Genomic DNA, 21,674 nt, shown 5'->3' with positions numbered 1-21,674 from the left:
TGGGGAGAGACGATGAGAGGAGGTGTACACTTGCCTTTGTGTCTGCTGTTTCAGAGCTAGCATGGGGAATAACATGGGCAAGCAGCACTCACCTGGCAGAATTTGCAGTGTGGGAGCCCATCTCATAGGATAGCACAGACCCAGCACGTCAAGAGCAGTGCGTGGCTGTGCATGGTCTGGGTGCGCAGCGAGATCTGGGGACAAGCGAAAAACCAAACTGTGAATAATGCTTGACCATGTTCTGCGTGATGTGCTGGTGCCTGAAATCCCTCTCTTTTGCAGAGTCCTTTCTAGGTGAGGTGGCTCCACAGCTGGATACACCTCTGAGGTTACCTGCCCTTTCCTTTCTGGGTTGGTAAGAGAGTGTAGGGGAGTTAACATCACTCTTTTTTTAAAAGAACTTGTAGTGAAGTCTTGGCTGAAGTCAACTGGAGTTCTGCCACAAACTCCATCACAGCTATGCTTTTAGCAGGCTTTTAGCTCAGCCAGATGCTACTCTTTTTATTGTGCTCTGCCAGATCTATTTGGTCATTCTTTCTCTATTGTTTCCCAAATTTACAGGGTCTTGCAATAGGCAATTCTATTTCCTAATACCTCTTATGTGAGGTCTGCAAAAGGGATTTTCAGAAGGCAACTGAATGAAGTTTTGTGTGTGTACAACCTGCACTGCTAGAAATAGCTAGCTATTCACATTGCCTTTTCCTATCCAGGGTTTGCAGACCTCTTTACTCCAAACACGTTTCCCTTAGGCCACATCCTGGCCTATTGGAGCTGTCAGCATAGCTCTCCTTACCTTCAGTAGAAGGTCTACTTGTGCCCACACTCATACTATCAATTTAGTGTTGAAAATCTGTGGAATTGGGAAAATGGAGCACTACTTTCTACAAAGACTGTGATGAAGGACAGTGCTCCTCCAGCCTGCGGTTACCTTGCCAGTAATTAAGACCGCAGCATAAGTTTCTGGTGAGTGGGTCGGGTGTCTTAAAGAGGCTGATCCTTCTCAGCCCCTGCAAATTCATGTTGTCTCTGGCTACAAGGTCCCTTCAGCCTCTGCAGGTGAATGTTACTTCTGCACCATACTCCTTGCTGTCACACTGTCTGAGGTGTCTCAGAGTTCATAGCATAGGCAAATGCCGATGTGTCGCAAGCTCACTTCTTAAAGCGGATATTCCTCTCTGTTTCAGCTCTCTACTTCTCCCTGTCTCCCCAGGATCTGTGCTATTTTTCTCTCTAGCCCGGGAAGAAAGGGTCGTATGTGGACTGGTGATATCCCCATCAAATACAGTCATAAAGTCCTTGCCAGCCCTGGGGCACTGACCCGAGTTCTGCGTTTCCACAGACAGGTCCTGACAAACAGCCACGGATATCTGGGATGTGTTTATTCGGATGGAGCTTCCTTGGCCAGTAAAAAGGCACTAGACAGGGAAACTGTGGGCTCTGGTCCCAGCCATGCCTCACTATATCTATTCTGGATTTATGTGGAAGAAGCTTTAGTGTTCTCACATAAATGTTGTTAATGAAAAAGCTATCATAAATCAGTGTATCAGGATACGATTGTGCAGTTCTGCAACTCTGCCTACTCCATCTGCTGCTGCAGGTAACATATTCCTGTGAGTGAGGTTTGTTTTCCTGAGATAAGAGGTGTGCCGTCATAGAAAGATTTCCGAAGTGTCTCACAGGCTTGTGCAGGAGATTAGGATGTTGTTGACATCACAGGGACTAATTGTACCCAAATGGCTGTGCATGCAAGATCCAGATATTTCACATGACTCTGTTACTCGACTTGAAGCTTTTATGGTGGACAATTAGACAGCTATACCCAAGAGACTTACATTAGCAGAATTCTTCCGCAGTTAAGTGTGACCGACCTTCCACCAACACGGGGTTCAGCCCTCTGTGCTTTATGGAAATAAACTGGATCACACGCAGTGAGGTGATTGAATTGGGAAGGAACTAACCAGTTTGATCCAAGTTTAACTTGGTCTTCCTTTTGTTCTGGTCATGCTGAACAGTCTTTTTTTTTCTCTCTGTAGACATCAGAGAAGAGGTCAGAGAGCGAGCACTAAGGACACACAGTTTCGTGTGCTTTGGGCATAGCAAGATTTTAGCTTTGGTGTTGCTGAAGTCACCTTGGTTTATTCCCATACACTTATAAGCTTGGTCTGGTCTGCTTTTGATGGTTACATTTGATTTATCTTGTATACATGCAAACATTGCTTTTCTATCACCTATGTTTTCTTCAGTTCATTTGGAACTAAGTCTCCTCCCTTCCATGTGGCTGGCATCCAACTAGAAATAATTTTCTTGTAATGTTGTGACCAACAACTAACCCAGAGAGTAACTCTTATTCCTGTTCCTTCAGGATAAGAAACAAAGAAGGGATTAAATTTGTTCTTACCAACCTTGATTTTTCGTTTCTGGTAAGGCGTTCAGGTCCTGGCTGTAACAAGTAAGCATAGTCTTATGAGAAAGTGTTCCCAAACTGAATGATTCTCGTGGATGCATGGTTTTGTCACCATGGAGGGCAGTAGGCTCGGGGTTTGGCTCTCAGGTGGGTAATGACTGAGAGGATGAGGCACTTCTAACCAGCTCAGATTGTTCCAGAATATATTCACTTTAATTGACTCAATTATTTTTAGCAAATGGAGGTAAACTGTTTGTCGAGGAGGCAGGAAAACTGTGTTCTTACGACTGATAAGTCAAAGAATAATAATAGCAGGAGAAAGGATGACAGTATCTGAAGAAACAAGGTGACCTGCAGGGTCAGGTGGTCCTAGACACAGAACTATAGTAGAATTTAGGTTGGAAGGGACCTCTGGAGGTCTCTCATCCTGCCATGTTCTTAAGGCAAGGACAACTTCAATGCTAGAGCAGGTTGTCTGAGGGCGTATCCAACTGAATTTGAAGACTTTCAAGGGCAGAGATCCCTCAGCCTCTCTGGGTCCCTGTTTCAGTGGTTTGCTACCCCGCTGTGACTATTCTTTTCTTTTATAACCAAGTGGATTTGCCCTTATTGTAACTCGTGCTAATTGCCTGTTGTCTTCTTTGCCTTACACCCTCAAGAGCAGCCTTTGCAGCTCTCCATTAGTGGGGTGTAGGCCCTCTCTTAGCCTCTCTTTTGTCAGGTTAAACAAACCAAGAAGAGCTGAAAACTTCCATTTCCATCACACCAGTACCTCCAGCTCTACTTCCTCATCTTTGAGTTTCTTGTACTGTCTCTGTAACTCATCCCACACAGCCCCTTCTAAGTGTGCTACCAGTCCCTGACTTGACCTTTCCTGCTCAGATAGCTCTGTTACATTAAGCTAAGTGGTATATAGTGTTTTAGCGTTATCCACGCTGTCGTCTTCCTCTGTATTCTGAGTGATTGCACTCTTGACACTAAGAGTGTCTTCAACAAGTGTTCAAAATGAGCCAAAGCCACTACGGGCTAGTAAATAATGGTCCTAATACAATCTCTGTAATTGAAAAATGACTCTTAGCATTTCTGTACTGCAGATACCATTAAATGGTCATCTGATGCTTAATATATCTTGGAGATATGTACGAAGGGCTCGGTTCTGCCAACCTGCTGTCTTTAGAAAATGTGTTTTCTCCAATGGGTTGTACTGGATGCTGGTGCCAAATAGACAGACCTCATTAGCTTCCCACATCCTCCCCGATCAGCAAGATCTGAAATGTGGTGGGGAGGTATTTGCCTAGAAAAGCCATCAGGTTTACTGGTAGCTGAATGAATTCTGTCCTCGGGAGGGAACCATGCAGTATCGCATCGGGTGGGGACCTCAGGCCTCAGCTTCAGGTCTTTGTTCTGCTACTCCAGTTCTCTACAACCCTGGGCAAGGGGCCAAATTTCAAAGATCCTGTAAATTGACAACTAGTTTGACAAACCTCAGATGTGATTATAAAAGATGGTGGTTCTCCTGGAGTAACTGGCTGCTCATGGCTTAGACAGGTACGCTCCTCGCGTGTGAAAAACTGGTGGGATTGCCTGGCCCAAGGAATTGTGGTGAACAGAGTTGTCATGCGCTGACCACAAGCTCTACATGCTAATGTCCTGACCTTCTTTTGACCTGCATGGTCGAAGAAGTTGATTCATTTACCTGTGTGGGGATCTGGGGGCTGACAAAATCACTCCCAGGGTGAGATCAAAAAAAGAAAGATTTATTTTAGTTGAAGCTCAAATAAACAGACAAAAAACCTTAGGTGCAAAGCTGAGTTATGAGGGGGGCAATTTCCAAAGCTGCAGAAAACAGATTTCAGTCTCGTCAGATTACACTCTGATCCCTTGTCACAGCCGGGGTCACTTGGATTTGATCCAACACACACTGATACCAGTCAAGAAAACACAGTAAGATAAGTGTTTGTGTGAGAGAGAGATTGGGGAAAAGGAGAGAGAGAGAAGGGAAAAGGAAGGGGTCACCACTCGCATGGGCAGCCACAGTTCCTCGGGAACATGCGGTCTCTCCGGCAGCGTTGGACTGATGGGAGCGCATCACTCATGGCTTCTTGCAAGTTCTTTTATAAGGGCAGTCTGTGTCCCCTCAGCACGTGATGGGGGATCTTGCCGTGCGTGTGCATAAGCTCCTTCCGGAGGGTCTGGCCATCTCAGGACGGTCAGTCCTTTCCCCCATAGCAGCCGGCTTGGGACCGTGAGCTCAGCCAGGCAGAGGGGGAGCAATGCTTACTCTGCATCTCCCTTCCCATTGAACCCATCGCCAGAGATGAGATGCAATATTCTTTGAGGAGTGCCTGCTGCCACCCCCCCTCCACTATTCATTGCTGGTGCCACAAAACGAGGGCACAAAATGGTCAGCCCTCAGATGAATGTTGAAGGCAAACAAAGAAGTGAAGTCAGACTTTACAAGAGTTAAATCCAGTGGGTGGCCGGTCACCAGCAATGTCTCCAGGGCTCTGTGTTGGGACTGGTTCTGTTTAATGTCTTTATCAGTGATCTGGTTGAAGGGATTGAATTCACTCTCAGTTTGCAGAGGGCACCAAATTGTGTGCGAGTGTTGATCTGCTTGAGGGCAGGAAGGCTCTGCAGAGGGACCTGGGCAGGCTGGATGGATGGCTGAGGCCAATTGTATGAGATTCAACAAGGCCAAGCGCTGGATCCGGCACTTGGGTCACAACAACCCCATGCAATGTTCCAGGCTTGGGGAAGAGCAGCTGGAAAGCTGCCTGGTGGAAAAGGCCCTGAGAGTGCCTGTTGACTGCAGCTGAACATGAGCCAGCAGTGACCCAGGTAGCCAAGAAGAACAACAGCATCCTGGCTTGGATCAGCCATGGGGTGGCCAGCAGGAGCAGGGAAGGGATCGTGCCCCTGGGCTCAGCACTGGTGAGGCCACACCTCAGATCCTGGGCTCAGTTTTGGGCCTTTCAGCACAAGAAAGATGTTGAGGGGCTGGAGCGCATCCAGAGGGGGGAACAGAGCTGGGGAAGGGTCTGGAGAACAGAGGTAATGGGAGTGACTGAGGGAACCCAGAGCTGTTTATTCTGGAGAAGAGGAGGCTGAGGGGAGCCCTCATCGCTCTCTGCAGCTCCTGGAAAGGGAGGTTGTGGTGAGGTGAGTGCTGGGCTCTTCTCCTAGGGAACGAATGATAGAATGAGAGGAAATAGCCTCAAGTTGTGCCAGGGGAGGTATAAACTGGATGTTAGCAAAACTTTCTTTAATGAAAGAGTGGTGAAGTGGTGGAAGAGACTGCCCAGGGCAGTGGTGGAGTCCCCATCCCTGGAGGGATTTCAGAGATGTGGTGCTTAGGGACGTGGCTTAGCAGTGGACTTGACAGTGTTAGATTTATGGTTTATGGTTGGACTCAATGATTTTAAAGGTCTTTTCCACCCTTAACGGTTCTGTGATTCATGTATCAGTATGTGTGCACATGTAGTTGGTTATAGCTGCTATGCCCGCTCTCTCTGCGAACAATAAATAATCAAATAAGGTTAAAAATATTCTGAAAGGGTGGTTATGAACTAATGTAATCCTCTTCTGGAGCCTTTGAGATCTTCCAACAGTTTCTTTTGTAGAGCTCGTTAGTGTTGCGATTCATTATGCACGAGGATAGCAGGCTGGAGAGGAAATGATTCGGAAAATGGAGCAGACTCAGGTCCCAAACTACTTCTCATATGAAAGACCAGAAATATGGCATTTAAGGAATGCTGGTGGATATGAGCAACATCAGCATCATTCTCATCAATATGCAATGAAGAACTTTCTCCTCCCTACATCTTTCTTGGTACCCGAGGTGACATTTAGGCATATTCCTTCTGCCAAGAGAAAAGAACCTTTCAAACTCTGTCATCTTTAAAATGCCACTGTCCCTTATAATCCACGCAAAGCCAACCCCTTCCTCCTTTTCCGGTTGGCTCAAGAGATATCTTATGGCTGCACTAAGAAAATCAGTGCATGTCACGCTATAATTGTTCCACTGTGTCCATGGTATTCACAGAGGAAAAAAAAAACTTTGAGTATCCACTCATCCAAAGGGAAAACATTTGTTGCAACTGAACTGTGTGACATTTGTTTTTCTTGGGGAACAGCAGAGAGACCTCAGTATCATTAAAGAAGTCCCTAATGGACAAAAAGCTAGAGGTAGGCTAATAACTATCTTGACATTAACTCATGAAAATTGTTTAATCCTTTTCTCTGGACTGCTTATTTTCTTTTAGAAAAGCCACTTGCACCACTGCTGTGGATTGAGCTGCTTGGAGCAAAAACAAGGATTTAAGGAGTGTGGGGACCAGACTCCTAATTTGATTCAATCTTAAAAGGAGTTTGGCTTCGGCAGAGTGGTTGAGCAGACCGCAGTGCCTGATTCTTTGGGCTCTGGCGTGCTAGGCGGTAACTTTTCATGAGGGCAGTGCTCCGTGCATGGAGAAGAGTTCACCTCCAGTCAGTGACAGGAGGGAAAATGATGGAAAAATAACGTAACCCTAGGGTGAAGTGAATTAGTGGAAGCATAAGAAAAACTAAACAATAGCCAGGCAAGCTTGTAAACACATGCAGCAGGCACACAAAAAGATACTGACCTTTTAAGCCGTGTATTATTTTTGTTATTGTTGCTTTTTTCTGTTTATGGTAGAAATCTGACTACTGCTGGATTCACATGGTGACTGTAGAAGTGAAAATACTGAAAAAAAAAAAAGTGAAAATACCATTCTAGCTACTGTGTGAAAATATTTTTTTTCTCTATTTCTCTCTCCCCAGGGCTCTGGCTGACATCTTAAGGCAGCAGGGACCAATCCCAATAGCACACTGTGAAAGAGAGACTATCTCGGCCGTAGATACCTCCCCCAAAGAAAACACCCCCGTCAGGACATCTTCCAAAAACCATTATACCCCTGTGCGCACCTCCAAAAGCAACCCAGGTAAGTGCTGCTTTCCTGTGCTCTCTCTGCAGAGGTGGTTGTACCTGTGGTGTGTTAGAAATCAGCAGAATATCACACTTGACAATAGTGGATTTTGTAAATAAAGAATTAGGGTAATACATGGCTTTGAAAGGCAATCAGATAGAGCAGAGGAGCACAAGGATCAGTGGTGTTGATTCTTTAAGGTCTGTGCTGAATAGAGTGACTGTTCTCTCTCGACATTTAAAAAATTCAGAATCAGTGAGGTATAAATTCAGCCTAAACCAAAATGCTTGTATTAGGTTTAGAACGTTCTGTATTTTCAACAAAACACACATGCTGTAAAGCATAATTGGGCTCTCTGCACACAGCAGCTGAGAAGAAAAGTCCACATAACTGGATAATTGGGGCCACCTTATTCATTCTGGTGAATCGTAGGCATGAGGAAATTGTGGAATGTGACCTGGGGGGTATCGCAGGAGCTTAAGGACACTGGCCTGAGGTCCTGCAGGGGCGTTGGCCTGGGGATTGGGACGCATGATATTTTTTCCAGCTTCTGCTGGCTGTGTGAATTAGTCAAATAATTTGACAGCTTTTTGTCTCGATTTCCCCAATGGCACAAGGATGCCAGCCTCTTAGGTAAAGATAGTGTTCTGATTTCTTTAATGCTTCATATATTCATATATTCATATATTCATATATTGATGGTCAAAGCAATGTTTCAGTGGTTGCTGACCACCTTTGTTAAGTGGAATGTGGTAGACTTGCCATCACTTGCTGTCTCTGAGTTGCAACTGGATCTGTGCCTCAAAGACGTGCCCTCATTCAGTCACAAGCTGTTCAGCTTCACATGGAAGTTTCTGGGTGGCATTTCCTGACCTGTGTCACCTCATGGTCAGAAGAGGTTTTGTTAATGGTCCCTGCTGGGGAAGCTTCTGAAAGAAGCTAACAGGAGCTCAGAGGGGCCTGGTGGGCTCTGCTCTTTGTGGGTAGCGCTTGTGACTGAGGGCAGCGACTGGTTTCCGTTGCCACACTGTGGTGACTGTTATAAGGGTTTTGCAATGTGCATCACCCTATGGTGACAGGACGAGGTGACCGTGTTCTCTGGAAGACTCCCCTGCTGCTGAGAACAAAATAATTTCTCTGAGAACTAAGAAGGATTTCACTCTTCTCCGATTTTCACTCAGAGGCCAGTGAACCCTGTAATTTTGTATGCTAGGGAGTTATATCTGTGAAATAAAATGTTGGGCTGGAGAACAGTTTTCTGGAACAGGAAACTGTTTTTCATATCTAGAGCTAGGGCTTGGGACTGGCTCTTGAGAGGATAAGTTTTTCTGCCCCAGGATAGAAACACGCAAAATAAGGGTTTATGGCTAGTAAACATGTACAGGCAACATCAGAGAACAATTCTGACATAAGTCTTGCACAACAGGAGGTTTAGATTGGATATTAGAAAAAAATTCTTTACCGAAAGAGTGGTGAAGAGTTGGAAGAAGCTGTCCGGGGAAGTGGTGGAGTCTCCATCGCTGGAGATGTTTAAAAAGTGTGTAGATGTGGCACTTTGGGACACGATTTAGTGGGCACGATGGTGTTGGGCTGACGGTTGGACTTGATCTTAGAGGTCTTTTTCAACCTTAATGATTCTGTGATGCTATGATTCTAAAAGCCTTATGATGAGAAGAATCCCTTCCTGAAAACACCCTATCTCTTCCTGTTGGCTTCCGTTGATCAGTTAGGGCAGGCGAATCCTTAATGAAGATGCAAAAGAAATTCTTTGCTTGCACCAGAAGTGACCAGCTGGGTGCTGGAAGTCTGAATTAGGTGTCATGCTCAGGCATTGTCAAGTCTGAGTAAAGGCAAATGGGAAAGTTTGCCAGGGGAATTGCTAAATGCAGTGTTCTCTGGCATCTGTTTGTAGCTGATGGTTCCCTGGGCATTTTTAAGGCTTACTACTACATCAGTGCAGGCATGCAAGGATACAAGGACCAGAGCAGAGGGATAACGAGTGGGGTGCTAGTACAAATGGTCACGCTACAAAGTGACAGCACCCAGTAAGGAGTCTGCTTGGTCCTTGCTGAAGACTGAGTCATGAAATGAGCAAGGCAAAAGGGCTGGGAAGGAAAAGGCATGCTGTTAAAGATGACAGTCTGTTCGTTCAGCCTCTGCCTATCTCTATGTTTGCCCATATTGTATGAAGAAGAAACACCATTGCAGTTCAGTCAGGGCTGAAACAGGCAGGCCACAGGCAACAGGAGCCCACTAAGAGAACATACCCACAAAGCCAGCTCCAAAGAAGAGGGACTTTGCTTCCAGCACAGCCTACTCAGCTGTAGGAGTCATTGATCATTTCTGCCTCAGGGCAGCCAGTTGGACCAAATGTTACACCCAGCGCTTGCCAAAGCTGGGAAAGGACAACTTGCTTTTGTAGCTTGCCCAAAAGAACTTGTTCCTGGCTTCATTCTATCCGTTATTAACATGTCCCCATATATCATATGAGACAGAAAGCAAATCACTTACAAAAGATCATGAGCTTATAAACCAGCTATACAGTTAATGGGTTTTACACAGTTTCGTTTGCAGGACAGGGCAATACTCCGTCATAACTACACTCTGTTACTTGTCTAATTCTCAGATTGCTGTGGTAATCAGGAAATCATATAAGTGACCACTAAAATCTTCTAGGTTGGGAGGAAGGTAAAAGTTGGAGAATGAGAATGGGTTATAGCACGTTAAACTAGAATAAGGCTAGTAAGACCCAGTATGTGAGCAGAAGAAGGGTCACCAACTATATTTGCTTTTGGGGTGAGTAGAGAAGAAGAGAAATAAAAAGAGGAGAATGAGGAACAGCTGAGAAGGGTGAAGGAGGGAATAGAGACAGTAACATGGAGCAGTAGGATCCAGGAAGAGCACTGCTCACTGGTGCTGCAGATTGGCCTGAGAAGACCCAGTGATTATCCAGAGAAGGGCAATGAAGCTGGTGAAGGGTCTGGAGCACAAGTGTTATGAGGAGAGGCTGAAGCATCTGGGGCTGTTCAGTCTGGAGAAGAGGCTGAGGAGAGACCTCATCACACTCCTGAAGCGAGATTGTAGTGGGGTGGGTGCTGGTCTCTTTTCCCAAGTAACAAGTAATAGGACGAGAGGAAATGGCCTCAAGTTGCACCAGGGGAGGGTTAAATTGGATATTAGGAAAAATTTCATTACTGAAAGAGTGGTGAAGCACTGGAAGAGGCTGCTCAGGGCAGTGGGGGAGCCTCAAGCCCCGGAGGGGTTAAAAAAACGTGTAGTCACGGGACTTTGGGACATGGTTTAGTAGGCACGGTGATGTTGGGCTGACAGTTGGACTTGATGACCTTAGAGGTCTTTTTCAGCCTTAATGATTCCATGATTCTATGGTTTTATACCTGTAGGGTTTTGCAGCAGGACCTGACCTATCGGGTTGTCTGGCTGTGATTTGTCTCAGGGCTCCAGAGTATTAGAGGTTAAGCAATGAGAAGGACTATAGTTGTTACGTGCAGGCTGAGATTGAGTTGTATTTGTTTTCCTTGGAAATTTTGTTTCCAAACCTATAACTAGAAGGGTGCCCTTAAACTTGCTAAATAAACCATGGCTTCGTTTTTCTATTACGCTTGTTTGTTGTCAGTGAACAAAGTGATTGTGGGTGACAGTGACAAATTGAGGTGGTCTGTGTCTGAGCCAGTAGAGTCCAAACAAAGCAGAGTGCGCAGGTGCCGCCGAGAGCATGCCTGCGGTACTTAACTTGTTTCCCCGTGCAGTATGGAGAGAGTCCATCTCCCACAGGCCAGATGCTGCTCTTCCTGCAAGCACTCTGACAGCCCTCGAGGGGTCACAGTAGGAGATCACTGGACTGGAACGTACAGCTTCCTCTGGTGGTCCACCAAGACATGGGCGCTGTCTCCAGCTGTCACAGACGCTCGAAGGAGAGTTGAAGAACAAGACAAAAGTCCTCAGTGTCTTTGCCCAGGCACCTCAGAGCAGGTGATCCTGAGTGGTTGTCAGTGAAGACTGAGGCAAAAAAGTTAAGTACCTCAGCCTTCTCCTTGTCTGTTAATTCGAGGTCACCATTTTCAACCATCAATGGGGGTACGTTCTCTTTAACCTTCTTCTTCTGATTGATGTACCTGTAGAAGCCCTTCTTGTTGGTCTTCACTTTGCAGATAAGAAAGGCTGAAAGCTGTGCCTCCAGGTTTCTTGGGTCAGAGCACACCTCTCCAGCTGTTCGCCACCTAATTATTATGAGCTACGGCACTCTCTGTAGACAGGAGTGCGCTTGCAGCCTGCACAGACCTCTTGTTAGTTCACTGTTTGCTGTTTGTTCATTGTGAGTAACAGGTAAATATGATGTATCTGAGATTACAGGAAATCCATCTCATCTAGCTACCTATTGGCATTTCTGATGTCTCCATCACAGTAGCATCTTTAGGGGCGTTGGAAGGAAAACCTGAGCAACGTTTCCCCCCTGTCTTTTCTCCTTGGCCTTGTTATCTCCCCTGACATCTGCTGTGAAGGTCAGTGCCACTCATTTGTTCAGTGAGTGGCCAGCAACCATAAAGAAGAATGAAGATAGATGGGGGAAAGGTCAGTAGTTCCTGCAGGCCTGGAAAACGTCATACATAAGCAGCAATATGCTCCCAGAGAGGAAGGTGCTGCATTTGGCACAAGAGGAAGCGATTGAGCCAGAGGCAATCCTCCTGCAACATCCACAGTCAAGTGATGTGTCAGAAAAGATGAGGGCAGTTTCCTCTGACAGTGATCCTGATGGACCTTGGCATTAACGGAACAATTAAGACGAGTTTCTCGGCTCAGATGACTATCTCCAGTATCATGCTTGGATATCTGAAGGCCTTCTGAAAGTCAGATGCAAAGAGTTGGTTTGCTTCTCCCAAAGTCTGGCTAAGAAAAGCACCTGCAAGATACTATCCCTGCAGGAACTGTCAGGCAGGAGTTTTCTTGCCTTGGTGACAGAGGAATAGCCAGCTCAGAACTAACATTTCTGCAGGAAGTTTTCTCATTACTGTTTTTCAAACTGAGACCAAACCACAAAAAACTCCCAAGTAAGATTTTGAATCAGGTCTTTGGTGTAAAATCAGTGTTTTGCCATCATAGTGATGGGACTTGGGCTTGGTTTAGGTAAATCCTTATGGGTCAGGGAGGCTTATGTCCCAGACTGATGCAAATCTAAGATGCTCCAGGACAGCACATGGTCTGAATTGATCCTTTAGTCTCTCAGTCTCATTCTGGCTTTTCCACATTGGCTCTTTTTCATGCAGTTCACCTTAATAGTATTGCCAGTCTGTGAGAGAGGGACCGTTAGACTGGTGTGGGAAGCTACGTGGGCAGAGAATCTCTGCAAATACGTTCAGGACAAGGCTGTCTTCACTGCCACAGCATTGAAGGGTTCCCAGATGTCACCTACCTGAGCATGAGGCAGGTAGATGAAATCTGTGCCTGGAATCATGCTGCTTCTGACTTCATCTTGGATCAGGAGGCTGTAAGAGCAATGACAAAAGACTTCTTTTGTACTCGCTGGAGAAAAAGCTCTGGCCTAGTTTTATATTCTTTTGGCCTTTTAATTCTCAGAATATCAGAATGCCTTGCCAACTGAATATGCTGGTCTGGAACCAGCTCCAGATGTGCCAGCAAAGAGCTGGCCGCAGGGATAAACTGAGATAATTTTCCAGTGTGAAAAATCTTCTGCTATTCACCTGCATTGGGGATGGAAGCACCCGCAGGTGTGAAGAACAGCTTATTGACAGGGTTGCCACTTTGAATGCAGCAAACAACACAGGCTAGAGCTCTGATTAGCCTGATATATCTGGGGAAGGCTTTTAATAAGCCATTTGAGTCAGGATGTTCCAGAGATGTACGTATTCAAAGTGCTGTTTTCAGCAGTGCCTTCTACCCAAAGGCATATTCTGAGCTTGTTCTGAATATGAACAAATGCATGAGAGGCCTTTAATCTTTATAGAAATTGTAGCTAACATCTCTAGCCAAATATAGGCAGAGCAGCATGGAGAGTACTTCCATCTCCATCATTGCACAGGGGAGGAGATCGCTGCCCTTGGCCCTGCTCTCCCTGGCCCCTGGGCTCAGCACGAGCTCTAGCCCTTCTCTAAAGACCAGAGTGGTCGGCTTCGCAGATTTCTTCCAGGTTATATATGCTTTCTCCCTGTCCGTCCTTCTCCCTTTCCCCCACATCTCCAGCTGGTCTGTGCTTCAAATGACTTACTTTATTCATTCACTGAATTTTCTAGCTTCTCCCCCAAATCCCCAGCAACTATTTGAATTAATTTACTGAGGATCAGTGTAGGAATGTATGTCAAAGGCATTCAAATTCCCTGCTGCTTCACAGTTTGTGTTGTCATTTACAGCTGTTCAGGGGAATACAAAGCAGGTGTAAAATGATCCCCTGGTCCCTGCAGTAGCATTTTACAGCCCCTGTGTGTTCTATTGTAAGAAACTAGTTAAGGTGCAGGCGGGTGAAGAATTAGGGAAACCACTTGGAAAACACCCAGAGAGTTCCAGGAGCAGAATTTTTCTTTTCTTTTTACTCCTGTTGCCATTCACTGACATTTTAAAAGGAAGGAAGAGGACCAGCTTTGAAACCTCTAGGATCTGTAGAAGATAAAGCAATTCAGTGCCAATCCATGTCCTTTCTTCCTCTAAGCACACCCTTGTGATGGCAAGCCCTAGTGCTTCCCATGGCTTTTCCTCCCAGGAAAATCCCAAATGGCTTAATAGGATTTCTGAGGCACCAGAAAATGTCAGATTTTTCTGTCTCAGAACATTTCAAGGCTGAGAGTTACTCAGTGTCCTGGCATCCGAAATACCATTGCCAAAAGGGAGGATCAATCCAGCAGAGAGTGGAGATGTTGCTGGAATTGGTGCAGGGTAGCTAAGATAGGACACTAGCTGCTGTCTTCTTTGGTGTGAAGGACTTAGGTTCCTCACTTATTTGGGACTGGAGAGCCTGAAACTGAACACAGGATTTGAGGTGCAGCCTCACTAATGCCGTGTACACAGGGACCATCTCTTCCCTACTCCTGCTGGCCACACCGTGGCTGATTCAAGCCAGGATGCTGTTGGCTTTTATGGCAACATCTTCTCAGATTTTTTTTAAGAGTTAAATATTTTTTATCCTTTCTTAATCTCATTATTTTGGACATCCAACCTCCCTCTTGTGTTGCTGACAGAGATTAGGACCTGCCTCTGTGGAGAAATTCACTTGTGAGCAGCCACAAGGATTTAACCCAGGGTTCCTACTAGTAGGAGCAGAGCCTGTGATCCCCAGTGCTCTCCTGAGCTGCACAGCCTCCTCCTTCTTTCGATGAGACTGGGGCTGCACCTATTTCTGCCACCAGTTATTGATTTTTTCTGGTCTCTTGAGTGTTTTACTGAGCTGTCAAGTTATAGGGTAATCTGTGAAAAAGAACCTTTGGGAAAACTCTGCCCCATTAACAAGACACACGAGACAACAAAACATCCCCACTGCAAGTATATTTACCCGTGAATTTACTGGAGAATAAAAAGCAACAACATTTGCAACAGTTTTTTGTGTCTCACGTCCAAATATTACCCATGACTGATGTCAGGTTTTCATGTGTCAAAACAGTGAAGAAGTGACAAATTTGAAAAAAAAATCAAAGAAGAATAAGATAAAAAAAAAGTCTGACTCTTGCAGGGAAAAAATGGGTGGGTGGAGAATGTGTTTATATAGAGATGTGTAAGTGTAATGTCTTGATACTCCCATGAACCACATAGCCACGACAGAGTAGCAACATCCAGAGCTTCGGGATAAATATCAGGTGCCTGCTAAAAGTGTTTTTGGTGGAATTTAGCATTCATTCGACAGAGTGCAGTCCCAGAGCCACAAGGCCAGGCACGGCAGCACTTATCATCCACCGCGATATCTAGAAACTGTGGGTTACTATGGTAACAGCATTTTTTTTTAAGAGAGACTAATGCAAGTTGTGAGCAGGAGAGAGGATTAAGCATATAGATTTACTTTGAAACAAAGCTTCACAGTGAGAATCAACCTGCTGAAAACAATGCAACAAAACAGATGGAGAATGTGGAAATGAATTGAAGCAGGCTTTTCTGGCTCTGTGCTCCAGTGGAGAAGAGGCATTAATGTGGAAAAAAGTCTGGGAGTCTAATGCAGGCGTGTAAACAACCAGGGACCCGCACGTTGCAAGGGGCAGTGGCTGTGGACATGTGCTGCAACACGCTGAGTGATGCTCTGGATCACACCATGTGGTAGCATCAGCTCCGCGTGCTGCCTGCTCGCTGCACACACAGAGAAGTGGGAGCACATGAGCCTTCATCCCATGAACGTGCTTCAATATTTGTAAGAATTGTTTGGTTTAAGAGACAATCCCAGGGATGATGGGATTGTGGGATACTGAGAATTAGGACTGAGGGATGCAGGAGAGTCACAGTAACACTGACCAGCAGCAGTGAGGACTTCACGGAGGATGGAGGCTGCATGTGTGCAGGAGGTCCAACCTGACGTTTGGTTACTTTCCCCATTCCTGAATCTGTACAGCTGGATTGGGAATGGCAGAGAAGTACTGTTCTCAAAACATACAAAAGCAGAGATGGAAACAGTTTTGGAGTGTAGCTAATAAGGGGGAGGCCACTATGCTTGTCCCACATTGCTCACACTGCAAAGTCTGCACTGTGGGCAACAGGAAGGAATGATGTTTAAGCCAGGTGATTCCCCTCACCCTGTGCTCAGTCCTCCTCCTTCAGATCTGGGAAAGGACTGGGAGCAGAGGAACATTAGAGCAGGTATCTGGCATAGGTATTCTGGAGAATTTGAAGTGCTGTGAGAAAAGGCAGACTTTCCCTGGAGAGCAGCCAGTGAGCTGAAGCTGTTGCCATGCCATCTCAGCAGTGTACAAGCTGCTTGGTTCAGGTCCTCTGGAGCTCCCAGAAAACAAGACTGGGAGTTTGAGGGAGCAACACAAAGCTCAGCCTCAGCACTGGGAAGGTGCAGTAGGGAAAGGAATTCATGCTCCTGGCTAGGTTTTGATTTGATCCCTTGTCATAGTTTAGTCCTGGCCTGGCTTGATAGGCAGCTAAATACTGGCAGTTTGGATTCCAGTCCTCGTCCCACCAGGGAAAGGGAAAAAGGAAATGAGGGAGACACTTATGGGCTGAAAATATACCCAGTTTTAATGGAATAATAACAATAGAAGGAAAATTATATCGATAATAAAATATATACGAATGTATGAAATCGCACCCCCCAGTGACTATACATTACCACTGATGCTGCAGAGCAGGCATGGGGAAAAGGTCTCAGGCTGGACTGAGCAGCAGGAGGGAGCTGGAATCAGGAACTCAGTTCAAGGGTAACCTTGGTCTCCATAGGGGTAAATGTAAGCAATAGTCTTTCTGCATATCCATGCCCTGTTACTTTGGTGATAGTCATAAATTTTGAGTGTTATCACCTCTAGAGACAGACAGTGTCTGAAAATTTGTAGCTAACTTTCAGAAAATGAAGTTACTTAGATGAGGCCTGATTTGACCAGAACAGTCTTGATTCGGATCTATAAGCTTGCCCATTCTTCCTCTCTAGCTCCAGTTTCACAAGCAGTCGAGTGAGCCTAATGGCTCTCCTGCCGTTTAAGCAATGGTCTCAGTCCTCTTCTTCTCACATCCTCTGCCATGGCCACCGCCTGTGTTGCTGTCACATTCTTCTGTCAGCTGGTTTAACTCAGTAATGCAGCAAATTCAGCTCAGGAAGAGGTTATATGATGAAATGTAGGAGTGCAATCAGGAGCAGGGCTGAAAGGGATTACCTGCTTAGGCAATGCTGAATTTGAAACCACTGAGCTGTTTCCGACATAACCGTAGTCTTGAGTAGGATTTTTAGGAGTTGCTTGGGAGCAAGCGTGCAGGAGAGCCTGTGCTTGGATGCTCTGGGAGCTTGGTGTCCAACTGAGGTCAGCACCTTCAAGGCTACATGGACTTTGGGGGGAAGATGACTGAGGTTCAGACCAGCAGGGCTGGGATTTTCCAGAACTCAAATCTGACACCATGGTGGCAATGTACAATCAAAACAATTCTGCCTGCGGTTAAAGTATTTTAGGTTTTAAGCTGCTCAGAAATTTCCTTGGGGATAAAAACAACTAAGCTCACCGTCTAACCAGCTGTTCTGTACTGTACCATTCTGCAGCTCTACTGGGTACTGTGGAAGGATAAAATCATTTCTGTAGCAGGTTTGCTTCTCCCTGTTTGCCTCTATGTGTCTTGCTAGATCAATTATTGTTCCTAAAATGCATTAGATCTTCAGATGAAAGGCAGAAACACGATGTTTTCTTCCATTAATCAGAGCAGTTTACAGAAAACATCAATTTAAAATGTTAAAGCCAATTTGCAACTGGTATTGACAACAATTAAATTGGCCTCCAGAAAGTAATGCAACTAGTTGCTTTTGACACTGAAGAATGAAATCTTTATAACGACATTCTACGGGTTGAGCTTCTCCCATTTCATGATTGCTGATCCTATCACACTCTATAGAAGTGTAAACAGAGGTGAGGAGCTGGAAGCAATACTCCATTAAGAATGTGCCATAATCACTAAACTTTCCTTCCCCTCTTGTTGGAGCCCTGCCCAAATAATGCACTTCAATCTATGCTCTGCTTTCATCACTATCAGCTTCTTTTCTTTGCTGCCCAGTGACTTTGCTGACACAAAATGTACTAAAACAAAGGTTCACTGCTTTATTCCTGGCAGCATCACCAGGAGCAGTAAACTCCAGAGCTGACGACTCACCACAGCCTCTGTGAAGAGCAGCGGGACACAGGCTTTGCAAAGCGATAGGGAACTCTAGCAACCTTGTCATGGAAAACTACCAGCTCAGCTTACAGATATTTGAAAATAAAGGTGATACCAGGGAAGTCATGATTAACTTCTTATGAATCAGTCGTAGAACCATAGAATGGGTTGGGTTGGAAGGGACCTTGAAGATCATCTAATGCCACCCCCCCACCATGGGCAAGGACACCTCCCACTGGATCAGGTTGTTCAAAGGCTCATCCAACCTGGCCTTAAACACCTCCAGGGATGGGGCAGCCACCACTTCTCTGGGCAACCTGGGCCAGGGCCTTCCCAGCCTCATAGAAAAATATTTCTTCCTCAGATCTCATCTCAGTCTCCTCCCACTTTAAAATTATACCTCCTTGTCCTATCCTTGTGCTCCACTGATCCCCCTCCCCAGCTTTCCTGGAGCCCCTTTCAGTAGTGGAAGCTGCTCTAAGGTCTCCCTGGAGCCTTCTCTTCTCCAGGCTGAACAAGCCAACTCTCTCAGCCTGGCCTCATATGGGAGGTGCTCCAGCCCTTGGATCATCTCTCTGGCCTGGATGGAATAGTTCACCTGGCATCCAGATGTGTCAGTTTTGGAGACCTTGCAAGACCCTGACTAGGGGAAGTGGGAACATTTGTCAGCAGAAGATATTGTTCAAGTCTCTGAAAACCTAGCTGATTTACTGTTCTGATTTAAGTATCTAAATCCTAAAAGGCTCAGCCAGTTGTCTTTGTCTTGTCACAAGCTCTGCTCCGTCCAGAGCAAAGAGTTGAGGAAGGGTCTGCAGGGCCTCCTTCCCATTTCTCTCAGCAGTGTTTTTCTGCATGAGGCAGCTTGGCTTTTCCTTCACAACACTCATTTCCAGGGTATTCCCAGTTCCTGGGATATACCAGGTGTGTTTTCTGGTGGCTTTCAGCAAGAGGTTTTTTCTAGATTGAAAGATGTCGGTGAGGTTTAGCTCATGTTGAAGATCTGAAGACAGCTTTTCTTGTTGGCTGCAAAGAGCTTTTATCATTTGTGGAGTCGCTGTTCCTTCTGGCACGTCAGCTGTGTGAGTGTAGCTCGGGAATTTAGTGGGTCTTGCCCATGATAAAGCTGCTCTGCAGCTTTATTACCCCGAGACCATCTTACTTGTCGCAGGTTCCTGAGAAGACTCCACTGTGTTGATTTATACGAGTGTACCTAAGAAGGAATGATGTCCTTCCCCATAAAAGGACAAATCTAACTACTCTTTCTGTTTGATTTAAAATATTTGAGGAGGAAGGAAAAGGGAGTACATCTGTCACAATCTCACTTACAATCAAAGAAGTTAATGGAAAGATTCCTTCTGTCTCTCTTGGGCTTTGGACAAGGCTCTGTACCGCAACATTGGCAAATAGTGGAGTTCATATCTCATCAAATCCTTCTCAGGAAAATAATTCTAATGTATGTGGATGGCCTTTTGCAGCTCTCTCCCCAAATCTGTCCCTGGTTTGTCGGCTGTGTGAACACCTCTATCTTCTAGTGTTAAATCATGTCTGCAGATAACTGTTGCTCTCTAAAACAACCCCCACACGAGACATTCAGTTGCTGCCAGTCACAGAGCAGTGCCCCAGTGCTCAGAATAACCCCTCGGAAAAGGCAGTAAAATAAGCATTAATTCCCAGAGCTGTAGCTTTCTACATGAAGTCTCCCAGGTGCGGTAATGCAGCCTCTGTGGCACTTCCCTTCATTTCACACCTTTCCTTTGTGGATCCATTTGCCTAATATAGTTCTGAGTGGGCTTGTCCGTCGAAGGGTTCAGGTAGGTGAGTCCTGATCATGCTGTTCTCATGGCTTATGGGCAGGAGAGTTTTAGTGAGGGATTAGACCACAATAGGCAAGTGAAGAGTTGAAACAAATAGAATCATAGAAACACAGAATCACCAGGTTGGAAAACCCCTCTTGGATCTTTGAGTCCAACCATTCCTGTCTGCCGCTAAACCATGCCCCTGAGTCTACCTGTCTTTTTAAATCCTTCCAGAGATGGTGACTCAACCACCACCCTGTGCAGCCTCTGCCAGTGCCTGATGACTCTTTCTGTGAAAATTTTTTTCCTGATGTCCAGTCTGACCCTCCCCTGGCACAGCTTGAGGCCGTTCCCCCTTGTCCTGTCCCCTGTCACTTGGGAGAAGAGCCCAGCTCCCTCCTCTCTGCCACCTCCTTTCAGGCAGTTGTAGAGAGCAATAAGGAGAGGGAGTCATTAGTCCAGCTCCCTAGTGCTGCCTTCAGCCACAGCAGAAGGATAAAAAGAAAGGACAGTAAGGTAGGTGTGACAGGAAGGCTTCTCTTCCAGCTTAGCTCCTCCAGCCATGTCCTGCCTCAAGTCCTCTGGGGGTCATTACTGTATCTTTAAAATAGCCATCAAGGAGGATGACCCCCGCACACAGCAAGGAGCCTCGGAGGAGAGTGGACATCAGCTGACTCTGCTGCGTGGTTCTGCCAGCACCAGACACTGAAGCGATGCAATGTGTTCCCCTTACCTTTCTGCTGTCAAAACATGCACACACGGCCAGGTTTGTCCAGGCTTACGAGCGTATGCGCTTCTTCAGGACCTGACAGACCCCAGCTGCCCAGTTGCTCAGGTGGGGATTTGGTTTTACTTGCATAGACACGGTCCCAGCGTTGTATTAAGTTGTGGGGTGACACCTGTGAACATCAGTTTAACATAATTGTCAGAATGATACTTGGTGGAGCTAATGAAATATTTACCTTTCAGCAGCTGTAAGGTCATTAATGTTTCACTCTCTGCTGCCAGCCAGCCCTTTCCTGATTTACATTGTTGAATTGTTTATGAGGCTAATTGCACTGCCCTTCATAAATCAGAGACTCAGGCTTTTCTGGGGCACTTTCAATTAGCAAAAACTCCTCTGCCCTGCTGGTGAGGGCATCCATTTCAACAAACCAGGAGATTGAGGTTGGCATGAGCACTAACCTCCCATGAGCCCTCCCATGTTCCACTCCCATCCCAATCCCCACCGTGAGTACTGGGGTGTCTAATGACACCCTGCATGGCACTGGCATGATGCTGTGGCCAAACTCACAGCCTTTGGGCTCTCCATGCAGCTTGGAGACACTGCTTGCATTCAAAAGATGACTCCTTTCATACTAGCACTGATGTCTTGGCGCCTTTGGTATTCGCATCTAAGTGTCTGTTTGAGAGATGTTGGTTTAGCTCCAGGGTAGACAGGAGACACAGGGCAAAGTCCAGGCACTACCATACTTTTGGAGAAGGTGAATCCTCACAAAGACAAGGATAAAGTGGGAAAGAAGGATGAGTCTTCCCCTCAAGAGAGTGTCCTTGGGCTTTCTAACATCAAAGACCACAACTGACTTCAGCTTGGGCTTGCGTATATTTTTCTGCTCTCTCAGGAGGAAGCATGTGCAAGGAAATGTGTGGCTTTGATAGGTTCAGGGGTTCTTCTTGTTTTTGCTTTTCCTTTTCTGTTGCTGAATTATGTCAAAGAAAATAGAT

At 45.9% G+C, this 21,674-nt stretch overlaps 1 protein-coding gene across 4 annotated transcripts in view; it reads left to right on the top strand.

Annotated features, from left to right (window-relative positions):
- SHISA6 (shisa family member 6) overlaps positions 1-21,674 on the top strand; it is a 243,301-nt gene that overhangs the window by 9,302 nt on the left and 212,325 nt on the right. For all 4 annotated transcript variants that reach the window (XM_054083588.1, XM_054083586.1, XM_054083587.1 and 1 more), the window contains exon 2: positions 7,208-7,368. In XM_054083588.1, the coding sequence (XP_053939563.1) occupies positions 7,208-7,368 (161 nt within the window). The remainder of the gene's footprint in view (positions 1-7,207; positions 7,369-21,674) is intronic.

Source organism: Cuculus canorus, chromosome 18, assembly GCF_017976375.1.
Source record: "Cuculus canorus isolate bCucCan1 chromosome 18, bCucCan1.pri, whole genome shotgun sequence".
Taxonomy (NCBI): Eukaryota; Metazoa; Chordata; class Aves; order Cuculiformes; family Cuculidae; genus Cuculus; species Cuculus canorus.
Note: the sequence above shows the minus strand (reverse complement) of the source record. Positions and strands in the feature narration are given on the sequence as shown.